A 13,462-nucleotide genomic window follows, 5' to 3' on the forward strand; every position below is an offset into this window, starting at 1 on the left:
CCTCAATGGCACAGCAATAGAACCTCACTTCTAAAGAAAATTCATCTTTAACAAAGGTGCTGTACCAAGTAGCAAAAAAACAGCTCGTAATATTTATCAAACCATTTTCACCATCAAAAGCATTTTTTTACATGCATGATAGATTTTAGAAATGAATTTTTCTTCTGAACAAATATATAAAAAAAGCTCCAACTCATATTCATGGAGTACTTCTGTTGTTTTTTGTATGGCACTATAGGATTTATGTCATCTGCCAATTCACCAGCTTACATTGAGAACAAACAAACCAAAAAACCCTGGCAGTTACAGGCTTTTGACCCAGGAGCGTTCATGAAAAGAATGTGACACAGAATTAAACAAAAGGAAATACATAAGATAATGTATTTTCTAATGGAAATTCACACAATTGAAAAACACAAAACACAGAAAGAAATAAATCCATCTTAACCACTGCTTTGACAGGAATAATGCTCTTCATATGCAGACTTATATTTTATCATTAGAAATAACTGCTTCAGGCTGCTCAATGGTTCTTCCATTTGTTTTATCTTTATTCTTAAGACATTTCAAATGGAGAAACTGCTGGCAGAACAAATAAATAAATGAGCACAGGGCAGTATGTGTTTATGTCTGCCAGCAATACGGCTTCCACAGCTTGAAGCCGGCTCTGTTTCTGACGCTCCTCAGTTTCCTGGATGCGAAATGCAGAGAGAAACCTTGGAGAAAAGGATGAAAGCCCTGTGAAAACTCTTCGCATCCTTCAAATTGAGCCTTGCTCATTACTGCAACTTGGCCAAATCCACTCATTTTTTGCACAGTGCTGCCTCAGAGTGCAAAATAACAACCACCAACCCCCCCAAGGCCTCCAAGCAAGGGTGCAAAGCTACTGCCACCATGGTCCTGTAGCTTTTAGGTGCAGCAGTTTTGTCTCCTCTCATTCCCAAACATCCCTCTCTTCACTTGCCCTGCTTCTCTCCCAGCTTTCCTTTCCTTATTGGCCAATTCTCAGCACCTAAATAAAATCCCTTTCTGTGGTTACTTGACAACACAGTCTGTGCCCTTCATGTGTCCACAGAGATCACTCACTATTATTCAAGATGTACTTTCTTGCAGGAATCACTGCTGAGATGATGTATGTGCTGAACAGGAGATTTAGCCCTTTCCTCTGCCCAAACAGCACAGTCATCAACTGTTCAATCAATTTTTAGGAGAAAGTATATAAATACATACTTTAAATTTTTTTCAACATCAGTTATCTTGAACCCAGAAAACATACTACATAAGTACATCAGTTATAGCAAACAAACATACTAGTAAATTTGTATTGAAGTAAACTTCATAGCCTGCAGGAACATTCCAGTACTTCTTTTCATTTTCTTTTCATTTGAATTATTCAACTTCAAAAAGTCAAAAATGTCACCTGTGCACATTGCTAGAACTTGTAAAATGAGTGATCTGGAATTTTCAAGTCACTACTTCACTGTTGTGCTATAAATTTACTGTGCAACACAACAAAAATCTCATTTCCAGATGGTTCTAACGAGGCCAGTGGATCTCTATAGACAGTGGGGGTAAGCAAACAACCTATAGAGTTCTGAGGCAACTTTTCTATTTCTATTTGAAATAGAGCCTGTACAGAAGAGCTGCACTGGTTGACAGAAAGGCTTGTTTCTCCCCCAGTACACACTTCATAAATAGGCCAAGAACCAATGGAGTTAGAATTAGTTGCTAAGAATTTGACTTCCATTTATCAAGTTGAGTGAGGTTTATAACGCAGCAACTATTGATTCAATTTGCACGTTATTATGGTACGCCAAATGAGCTGGAAATCTGAGCACACATGGCTGCAGAAGATTCTCAAAGAGAGTTAAAAGTGCTCAGCAGAAATAATCCTCAAAGTATAAAACCCACCCAGGGAGGTAAAGGATTATGGACACCAAAACACAAAGGGAGTTTATATAATTCTGCCATCAAAGCACAACTCATGCACTTTGGCAGTACTTTATCTTAGTTCAATCTCACTTCAGTTCATCAAGTCAAAAAATAAAACACCAGAAAAAGCAACCTGGACACACTTCTGATCACTATTACCATCATCACTGAGTTACTCTCATATATAAAACAATATTTCTTCGTTGTATTTGAATACGTTACTTTAAAGCACTGAAGTATTGCATTTATGACTGAATGTAGCATCTTTTGAGATGAAATCTGGGGGATTTGTTTGAAATCTTTCAGAGTTCACGATTAGCAGAATTCTCATGTTAAACTATGGAAAACTCTCTGCCAATTTGTTAGCATTTGGTTTGTTCATAAAAATGGAAAAAATCGAGGTCAGAAAACTGGAAGAATGACATTGTTTCTGGCTGCAATTCAGCTTTTGAATTCCTGACCAACTGAGCCAAAACCATGGATTTTCAGTGAAAACCTGTTTATTTTACAAACTAGCTGTAGGCACTAAAGGTACTTTAAAAGCAGTATTTTTTTCAGTTGTTACTGACTACAGCGAGGAGCTCACAGTCTTATCTGACAAAGCAGTGATCTCTTTTCCAAAAGTTTCCAGAAGAGCAAACAGCTGCATTCCTCATGTCTCAAAAAACGGGCCAAAGTTTTCTCCTTACATTTTCTGATTTCCACTTTAATCTGTAGGTGTATTTCCTAAAGCTCAAAATAACCTGGAATTGTCTTAAAACCCACTTGAGAACACTCAAGTACTCAAGAAATACCCACTGCCACTTCCCACTATCACAGATTTCTCTCAATCCCGCACTATTACTTTAGGCAAGGCCTCCTCTAGGACATCACTGGTAGCAGGGTGGTAACTCACATCTACTGGGATCAGCCCTACTGTACTTACATCCTTAAAACAGCCTCTTTAATTCCTCTTCTCTGCCTCTGACCAAGCTAACTGGTCAGATGGAAAACCAACCTGCAGAACAACGTGAAAGCTAAATCAGCTCCTTTTGTTTTCCCTGCACCTTCTTCTTGGACACATATTCCAGATGAGAGCAGATCAATTATCCCTTTTTATTCCCAAAGGATTTAACAGTTTCAGCTGGAATTTTCCCTGTTCTCTGGTTGGTTGTGGAATCATGCACTTAGAATTTTAACTCTCCTATAGATTTATAAACCTAAATTAACCTATTTTTTCCTTACAATCTCAGTAATTCTAGCAGTAAATATAAATAATATAAAAAACAACAGTAAAGCAAAATAAAAGGAAAACAACCCTTTGTGTAAGAGCAGCAAAAAACGTTACTGTCTCTCACCATGCATAACATGGAGAAGCTGATACTTCCATTATTTGAATTAAATAACAAAAGATATTGAAATGTAAAATCTGCTGTGGGAATGTTTATGAATATTGCTTAAATTACATTACAAAACGAAATTAATGCAAAGCTGCTGCCACGATCTTCCATGCAATTTAATTTACAGTTTGCATAAACAAAGAGTTCTAACACATTCGTTCATTTCCTTTAATTTCTTACCTTGCCCTTCTGGAGTTTCACCAAAGGGATTCACTTCAACCTGAGTGGCATCAATTTTCAAGAAAAGATTATAAAGCTTCTTAATTTGATCTGCTGCCTGAATTTGATCAAGAGATTTACAATTACCACACAGAAAAATAAAAGTTAATGTTTTCAAGGCAGAGGTAAGCTGATATTGATTATTTTTAATGTGTTAAATTGCACACTGGCTGTAGATAATTATGGCTTTTATTCCTGTTTTAATTATAAATATAAATACTACCTAAAATAGCAATAAAGTAGCATTATGATGCTGCATAACACTTAGTAAATGTGCATTTAAAGACTACATGAACGAGATTTTCTATGAAATAAACAGCGTGATTGGTACGAACAACTTTAATTTCAAAAGTATTTAGCAGTTTATAATGACATATTCTCCAGTACAGCCAGATCTAAGTTGTGTGCACGTTAATCAGTCTGAATTCAGAAACCATGAAGCAGTACGTGTATATAAGTGACTTTAGAAACAATATGCATTTCTTCCCGCCTCACTCTCTAATGTTTTCAAGAAATTACATCAGAAGTATGCTCATTTATTCCCTAGAAGATACGCTTGCTTATTCTTCATTGCTTCTTACCACCTCTCTCTATGACTACTTCTGGGATCAGAGTATTGCCACTGCCTACTAACTACCAAGCCACTTGTTCGTATGATATTCTTCCATGAAAAGAACAGCTTAGTCTTCAACAACAGCAACACAAACTTGCATTAAAATAAAACACCCTTTGGTTCATTATACAGCAACAAGCTATTAGCTGAAACGAGCCTGCAGATGAAGAAGTACACTAATAAAGTACTCTTCAAATTTGTTCCTTCATTACTGATCATTTGACTGAAGAATACAAACAAAAAACATTTGGGACCTCTCATAATAAGCAAAAGAGAAGTCAGTTTTCCCCCACAATTTCACAAGCAAGAGAAAACATTATAAACAGAATGACTCAACCCCAGTGCAGCCGTGCATCAGGAAGAATGTGATCAGCAGGTTGAGGGATGACCCTGTCCCTCTCTACTCAGTGATGATAAGGCTGCACCTCAAGCACTACATCCAGTTTTGGAGTCCATACTCCCAAGTTGACATTGTTCAGAAAGAAGGCTTCCAAAACTGTTCTTGGTCATCACATGCCCTGCAATGAGAGGCTGAGGAGCTGGGCTTGCTTACTCTGAGGATGCTGAGGATCAATGGGATGCTGAGCAGCCCATAACTGCTATGAAGAACAGTTACAAAGGTGATGGAACTGAACTCTTTTTACCAGGGGCAGACAATACCAAAAAGGCACAACAGCCACAAATTGTGCCTTGGGAAGGTTCAAACTGAATACTGGGAAAAACAGAATAAAACCAATGCTTTTTGCTAAATGGCTTCTAGAGCACTGGAGAACAGCAACAGTGTGGTCAGGAAACCTCTTTGTCTTAGAGGTTGTCAAGGCTTGGCTAGATGAAGTCACAGCTGATGAGATCTCACGTTTCCCACAGCCCCATTTTGAGCTGGAGAACAGACTAGCTGACCTCCAGACATCCCCTCTGACCAACACATTTAAGACTCTTTAAAGAATTATATTTTTGTCCGAGCACATCACCAGAATTACTTAAGTTTTATTAAGGGCTGCTCTACCTTTCAGCACCTCACTGAATCAGGGAGAATCAGGGAGCTTAATGTCACCATTTCTCTCTTTCAAGCCTCTTCAATGCAAAACAAAGTCCCAACCCTGAAGTACTGAATGCATAAGTAAACACTAGGATTCAGTCCCTGAGATTCAGTGAATTCCTTTGAGGAGCTGATACACAAACAAAGAAATGCACGCATCAGAGCATTATTTAAATGTAATGTTGAGAAGTCCATGTGTAGTTGTTAATTATTAAGTACTAGAACTCTTCAAGGGTTGAAAGGTTCTACAAAATCATTCCTCCTCATTAAATATACAGCCAACTCTTCAGATGTGTGTTAATCAACTTAATGGTTATGCATTTGTTAATTGCACAGTTGGGACAGAAAATAATTAAAACTGCTGAATTAAAAATAAAAGAGTTCTACAAAAATGACAGTTTGATACTATGGAAAAAAAAAAAAACAAACAGGAAAAGCAGCTTAATATTGTATCTGTCTTTCAGTTATCAATGTTAAACTAAACAAGCTTTTTCTTCTCTGCAAAATGATACATAAAGGCAAAATTCTTGAGTACTTGTGTCCTGTGTGGAATTCCAATAAATAAAAGTAAAAGAGATACTGAAAATACAACAAGCTGCTAGCCATCCACCTTATTTTTGAGTTCAAGTAATAAAAAAAAATTTCAGTTACATAACAAGATACACTTCTACTTTTCCTCATGTTAAGGGAGAGTAGTACTTCCAAAAAAGTACCCATGTTATTCACTAAGCTCTAATAGCATTCCAGTAGAACCAAAAGAATTTCACACGGTGTAACAGCTTGTCATCAATTGCTTCTAAGACCAAGGATTTACAGTTTGTAAACCTTATTAAAATTGCTAAATCCTGATGACAAGTATGGGTACAATTTAGAATCTAAAATGTCAAAATGGTCTTGATCTAATAGAAACTTAGCATCTCGTGTCCATTTGGAAATCATTTACCATACAGCTTAGCTAAAATGTCTTCAGTAAAAACCGAGGAAGCAGAGTCAAGTCACCTGCTGTTGCAGAGGTCCTTTGAATCCCAAATTTTTTGCCATCTGCAGTGCCTGATGATCTTGTATGCCTTCGAAAATATCTATTTCCTCCTGTAACAATGATATGCATAAATGTAGCTAAATACTCAATCGAATGGAGATTTATAACTTCAAAAGGAAAACACTTAGTATATATTTGCAAATTAGTAATTAGAATATGGCTGTTTGCCAAAGTTTCTGAGACTGAGGCTATAGCAGCTGCCTATAGGGTATGTTATAATTGCCACACTATCTACGAAACAGTCCTTCCAAAAAAATATGTAAATCTCCAGGATGGCATGCTGACAAGACAATGTGACACCAGTTTTCACTTTTAATTACTGTACAGATGGCGTTGACGAATATTTAGTCTGTTAATTTTTATGACATCTTCTGGAATATTTTCAAAGTGATGGTGTCACTGCCCAGTAACACTGTAAAGTTTATATAATTTCAAAATATACATTAAATATTTCTATAATTTTTTTGCATAATTATCCTTGTTTCTATCAATTATTTTCCCAGATGAACAGCTTCAGTACTCATTATCATGCCTCAGTAACATAAAAAAAATCTTAAATGTAATCAATGTTAAAAAAAACAATTAGAGCAGATGTATTGCAAATGCAAATGTCATCCAGGTAGTAAGAAATAATTAACAACTATGTCAATTAGAAGAAAGCACAAAAATAATCAAACTGGCAATGACCCACTTGTGCAAGAACTGTGTACCTTCCTGAAAGCAAAGCACTGACTCACTCACAAAACATTTCATATGTTAAGTTTAGCATATCATGTAACAGCCAAATTTACACTCTTTGAAACACAGAATCATAGAATCAATAGAGTAGGTTGGAAAGGACCTACAAGATCATCCAGTCCAACTGTGATCAAGCTGCAGACACAAATACTGACATAAATCAAGTGTCATGCATACTTCATCTTTTACTAGATGGTTATGTTCAGCCCCTTATTTAGTGAAATGCAATTTCTGTGGTTTTTGCTAGCTTCTTTCCACATTTGGAAGTGATGTGAACGAAGAAAAAAGGAAAAAAATATATTATTTTTGATAACTGATGAGGAAAATGTTGGATCTAAAATATTATTTCAATACCTTAAAGATAAGTTCCGGGCTTGTAGCTGCAACTTCTTCTATGTCAACACCACCCTGTGGACTGCCAACCATTACAGGTCCATTGCAGGCTCTGTCCATCAAGATTGCAAAGTACGTTTCCCTTGAAATATTCAGTGCTTCTGCAACCATCACCTAAAAATCAATACAGGGGAGAGGAAAACAGAACAGTTCTGTGTGGTCCATTGAGCTGGTGCCATCTGATCTGAACACAGCTTCATCTCCTTAATGTATCAACATAGTGAGAACTCTTAAAATCTTTTGCACATTGGCTTTCTGATGCATCTCTAAAAGTCATTTCAGAAACTAAGTAGTTTTATAGCTTGGAAAACGTCTCGGAAAATTCAATGTTTTGATGAAAGAATACTAAATTCCCCTAAATGTTCTTCATCTTTAAAAAAACACATCTGCATATAATGATGAGCAATTGTTCCTACGACCACAACACATGCCACAATCTCAAGTGCAAAGACCAAGGTGCTGCTCTACCATTTTGCTTTTCTTCTATAAGCTAAGCAGTCACCTTTGCACTTCAATTCTCACTGCAGCTTCTCTTTCCGACAATAATTCTCCTCAGCAGAGCTACTATTTTGTATCTTTCAATGGAAGCAGCAGAAACTATGGAAAACACTTCTTTAAGATTAATACAATTTAAAAAAAGTAGATGGCAATGCCTTTCTAACACCATCTGTTTATCAGGTGATGGTTTTGAAAAATGACCACAAAGATCATCACTCTGAATGAAGCATAAGGTGAAATTCATTCTATCAGTCAGTAGTTCAAACTCTTGAAGCACACAAGGAGACCACACACCTGTAGTATTAAAACTGTCTACCCAGCAAGAAGTGTTCCATCATGGAAATATTTCTGGGGTTTTAATAGTTCAAGGGCTATGAACAAGAAAGATGTACTGTACTTTCATCCAACTTGCTTTTTTGACATTCTACTCCTGAGTACATAAGAAAGAATGTACTTACCTTCTGCCAGATTGTACATCTTAACAAAACAGGAAACAAAAAGTAAGAGAGAAGAAATTAAATGAAGCCCTCTGTGGTCAGAATGGAAGGAAAGATGCTATTTCTTTATTCTTTTGACTTGGAAGAAAATATTGTTTACAGTAATTTTTTTACCTTGTTTTACGTATAGCAAGCAAGGTAAATACATATACATAACATATAACATAGGATAATGTGAAGCAATAGCTCAAACTATCAGATATTCAAGAGTAGACTAAAGAAAACTCAGGGAAAGGAGACAAACTATGAATACAGAAAACTACCATACCACGTTTCTTACAAGCATCTGCCTATTGAAGGTTTCAATAAGGGGATGCTAGAAGCCCAACTCAGAAACATAGCTCAGCTACCTGCTGCTATTCATCAAATTAGAAGCAAAACAATCTGAATTTGTCACAGTCAAACCTTTTACCTGCACGCATAGTTTCACCTTCATACATATCCTGTATCAGTGCATCTGGAAAACGTGAGTCAATTGCTTTAGACACAAGTTAAACAAAACCACCTGGTCCTACTGGAGCTTCTTGGAGTAGTTCAGTAGTTCCAGAGCCCTCAGGATCCAGGCCTGGCTCAGGTCAGAAATCAGCACAAACCTTAAGGACTACAATTTCATCACAGCACGTTGGATTTACGCTACTAAATCTGTTATCTGCTGCTTCAGATCCAAATGATTATCCTCACCACTGTGAATTAACATCACCAAATTACTGCTCGTCTGTCTACTCTATAGCAGCCAATACAAATTGCTGTCAGGCTGTGCAATGTGTCACATCTCCCAGCAAAAAGTTACTTTCCTACGCCATCCTCCCTGTCTGATGCAAACCAAAACCAGGTAAGCTGGCATTCAAGGTCTACAAACAGTATTTGTTAAAGTCTACCCAACATTCACATGACAAAAACTAAAGCAAAACAACGCATTGATGAGCATTTAAGATAGGTGCAATTGAATATACAAGCCATTAATGTGTCTAATATTTTGCCTGTTTTGCTTATGACAAAGAATGTGGAGTATTATTAGCTAGTTTTTTTTTTTGGTTTTTTTTTTTTTGTTTGTTTTTTTTAAACCACATTTTACCACATTTGGTTTATATTTTAAAACTGCCTTAGGGAAAAATTATTTTTCCCCAAAACTTCCCAATAACTTCAAGTTTCCCTTCTTAAAAACATCACCTGAAAATATGTCACATCTACTCTACTGAGTGTAACTGTACCAGCTCTTTTATACTGAATCAAATATTCAAAACGTTAATTCTGTTATTGCTTGGGGAAAAAACACAGGTAGCAAATTCTCAGGTTGTCACGATAAGAAAAAACTGCCTTCTCAGATAACCAGGCTCTCCAAATTCCAAGCTGCCACGAGAGGATTTTATGTAAACTTACAAAACAGCTTGCAAGTTATGAAGTTAGAGGAGACTTATTTATTTAAGGAACATCAATCTGAAAACACACAAACACACTTTAAATTCTGTAGTAGTTGCACAGGCTGAGAAAGCAAGCTGAAAACTCATTTTCTGTTCCATATTACTCTAATAGTACAAAAAAAAAATCTTTTTCCCTTCCTAATACATCTAAAAGTTGTGTGACTTCCACTCCCTGCCTTGACATTAGCTCACTATTTGCTTTGCAGAAAGGAATGTGTGACAAACATACAAATTAAGCTAGGACTTTCAAAATTGAACTGTATCATCAGTGTATAATGTCTGACAATAGATGATCCACTTCTCCTCGTCAGAAGCATGGCATCAATTTATCATGCATCCAGTTAAAATGCTTACAGTATTTCCTGCAATGCTTCCTTATATCTTAGTAGCAAAAGAAACATGCTATCAAGTCTGCTTCCCTAGACCATTGAAACTGAGTAGCACAGACTTCATATTAAGCTTCATATATGCTCAGTAGCTGTTCTATATGTGGTAAATTGGCATCTTAACATAATTTCTGTTTGGAAAAACAATAAACAAACAGACTTCTCTTTCATTTTTATCAATTTCAAAGAAAAATCTGGAAGTTTCTTTGTTGGAGCTAAACATGCAATTGAATGAACAGACTTGCACTCAGACAAAAGAGAAAAACGTATCAGTATGGGACATTTCCAAGTAGTTTAACTGTGGGAAAATGACAGAATCAAATAATTGATAAAGGAAAGCTGCTTTAACAATACGTTTTCAAAGCACAGTCCCTTCATATTGGGAATTAAACACACACACACCCTTTTTATATCCTTAGTGTCATCGCAATCTCTAACAGACATACTTTAATAACGTTTCTCCTGTTTAATATCTAGTATTTCTTTTAACAACACCTTATCAGGAGTGATGGTAATTTGCTGTCTATGCTCCTCAAGAGAAGAATCACCTGAGCACTTTCCTGCAGCCCTCATTAGACAGCAGCTTTCCAGATAAGTGTTCCCCTTCTATGCTAATACCAAGCTGTTCACAATATATTAAAAAGTGATCTGCAGTTCCTTTCAGCTCATGCCAAATTATTTCCTGGCATCAGATACAGCGTGGGTCTAAACTACACACCTGTCTGAAGAACTTTGTTCAGTAAATCAAAACAAGACAAAATATATATACTAGGTATGTAATTGCTAGGATTTTCTGACTTTCATCAAGCTAAAAATAAATCTTGAAGTGGTATCTATGCTTCAGTGATTTGGATCAACACATAATGACACACTCATTCCCAAAGTTTGTGGTGAATGAATTAAAGATCATTATACTGCAAATTACCAGGTATGTATTACTTCCTTTAGTGGAAAGTCAATGAGCATGTAGAACTCATACGGAGTTCTGTCAGCATCGAGTACACATCTGATGAAGGATGAAGCAATGAGAAAGGATTCTGTGCATCACAGGTGGCAAAAAGGAAGATATTTTTCCACTTCTTGGTATACTGAAATGGATAGACTAAACCTATGTAGACAAAGTTATCTGTTTTTTTCTTTCATCAACTGGATGAAATAAACGTGACATTGGTAAAGGAATGGAAGAAAAATAATCTATGACATACACACCAGTATGATAATGCACAATGCAGCTAGGCAGTTCTTAATTTTTAAGAGACAAAACCTTACCTTTTTCACTTTCACACCATCCTTTGGAGTCTGCTTTGTTGACAGATTGTACCCAATCATCTGTTTAGCAAGCTGTTCAACAGTCTTAGGGCTACAAACAAAGGAAGGTTAGCTTATTGAAAGATACTAGAAGACACCCACATAGCTATTGTAGACAGCTTGGATATAACTAAAGAAGCAGCTTATGCATAATTTCTCAATTTTCAAGTCTTACTCTTTAGTTAGATGGACTCCTCCTTTCAATCCACTGTTGAAAGTACCTTTTCCTCTCCCTCCAGCCAGAATCTGTGCCTTCAGAACAATTTCTTTTGCCTCTGTAAAAGAAAAAATAGTGCTCTTCTACCATGTGCCATTTACTGAGCTTGTTATTTTAAGTTTCAAAAACATTTCCAGGTTAGATTGTTTAAAAACAATGAGAAGTTTAAATAATAAGAGAAAATTAAATTTACCATTTGTAAAGCCACCTGGCAAAAAGAAAAAGAAACCAGATATTGAAGAATAAACAGACAGTATCTATTAGCTGGACAAATACATCAGTATTTAGATGAAAATCATGCTATCAATACTACAGGACCTGCACAACAAGCCATATCACCAGTAAGTTTGACAACTTACACTCTAGCATGGCTTTTTTAAAGGATATATCAAGCCATATTTTGTACTGAATGCAGAACAAAAATGCTCATCAAGGATAATAAATTCCAGTCCTTTCTCCAAGTATGTGCATGCAAGGCTATGGATGTGGTCATAAAAGATGATATCTTCCTCCCCAAAGGACAGGTAACCACAGAGCAAGGGCACTAGCTGTGAAAACATGTTATCTTGTTCACGAGACAAGACATCATTTCAATCTGTGGTAATGTGAGTATAACAGTGACAAGAAAGTACAGCGAGACACAGAGACAGAATTAACTGCAATAAGATCCACATTCCAAACCAAAGGGTTCCTCACATCCTTCTGAGTAAAACAACCAAAACCAAGACAAACTTCAAAGCACTTCTTGAACCACAGATGTCAGCTATAGGATTTTTATATGTACTGACACTACTCTCAGTGCCCAAAATACTACCAGGTATTTTGAAGCATGAAGACGCTACTATGAACACAACATTTTTGCTTTGTGATTGACTCAGTTCCCTCTGAGTTCTGGAGAGATCTGACTGCAGCGAGGTCTGGATGAGGTCACACTTTGAATCAAACTGGCTGCTACAAGTATGCAAGAAAACATGGTAATTTCACATTAAATTGACAGATTTGCTGCTTACATGGCACAGGATATATATACTTACAGTTAAACAAACACAGGCTTCCTAGGCTTGTATTACATGCAAACGCTTTACAAATGACTAAATACAAGTTTGGAGGTGCAGTCTTTTTTGGTGAAGACCAGTTCTAACACAGCATCAATTCAGAGTTCCAGGAACATAAACTTCAGTGAATAGAAAGCAAGTTGTGTCTTAGGACAGAATAAATATTATGAAATAAATATTCCTTTTTGTGCATTAAGGCAGAAACGTATTTTTAAAACAGCTATTGGAGGCACTGTATTGAGAGTGACTGATTTCCAAGCTGCTCAAGCCCAAATCCTTCCACACATTTATCCGTTCAGTAACACCTGACATATATCACTCTGAACCTTAAAAGCCTCCTTGAAAGTGCACCATGCATTTGAATATATGTTCTCAGCTCCCTATTATTCATGCCACTCCAAGGCAGATAACAAGGAAATTTAAATGCAACAAAAAGTTTTACATCAAGCATTTTCTAAGCACACAAATTATTAAGATGAATTAAACCTATAAATCATTTTCCAAGCTACAGCAGTACCCCCTAATGTTAAAGTAGCTGCTGTGATAAAGAATTTGATACAGTATTGTTAATGCATCGCTAATAGATGCGGCAAACATTTAATTAGATCAGTTTATGAGCTGACCACACTGACAGGGCAGGTTTGGGATGTCAGTGAGATTCAATGCCAGTTAGAGGAGCATTGATCACCCCCCTGTGCACAGATCCTAGGTCAGCAGCTCCTTTTTAT

The 13,462-nt window shown here is 36.5% G+C and overlaps 1 protein-coding gene across 1 annotated transcript in view; it reads right to left on the reverse strand.

The window, feature by feature from the left end:
• Positions 1 to 13,462, reverse strand: part of SUCLG2 (succinate-CoA ligase GDP-forming subunit beta) — a 101,774-nt gene that overhangs the window by 44,353 nt on the left and 43,959 nt on the right. Inside the window, exons 3-7 of the mRNA XM_052679232.1 lie at positions 11,638 to 11,737; positions 11,424 to 11,514; positions 7,314 to 7,466; positions 6,182 to 6,271; positions 3,492 to 3,588 (exon numbers count right to left, since the gene is read on the reverse strand). Of these exons, the coding sequence (XP_052535192.1) occupies positions 3,492 to 3,588; positions 6,182 to 6,271; positions 7,314 to 7,466; positions 11,424 to 11,514; positions 11,638 to 11,737 (531 nt within the window). The remainder of the gene's footprint in view (positions 1 to 3,491; positions 3,589 to 6,181; positions 6,272 to 7,313; positions 7,467 to 11,423; positions 11,515 to 11,637; positions 11,738 to 13,462) is intronic.

Source organism: Tympanuchus pallidicinctus, unplaced genomic scaffold (genome assembly GCF_026119805.1).
Source record: "Tympanuchus pallidicinctus isolate F22 unplaced genomic scaffold, pur_lepc_1.0 scaffold17, whole genome shotgun sequence".
NCBI classification, from domain to species: Eukaryota; Metazoa; Chordata; class Aves; order Galliformes; family Phasianidae; genus Tympanuchus; species Tympanuchus pallidicinctus.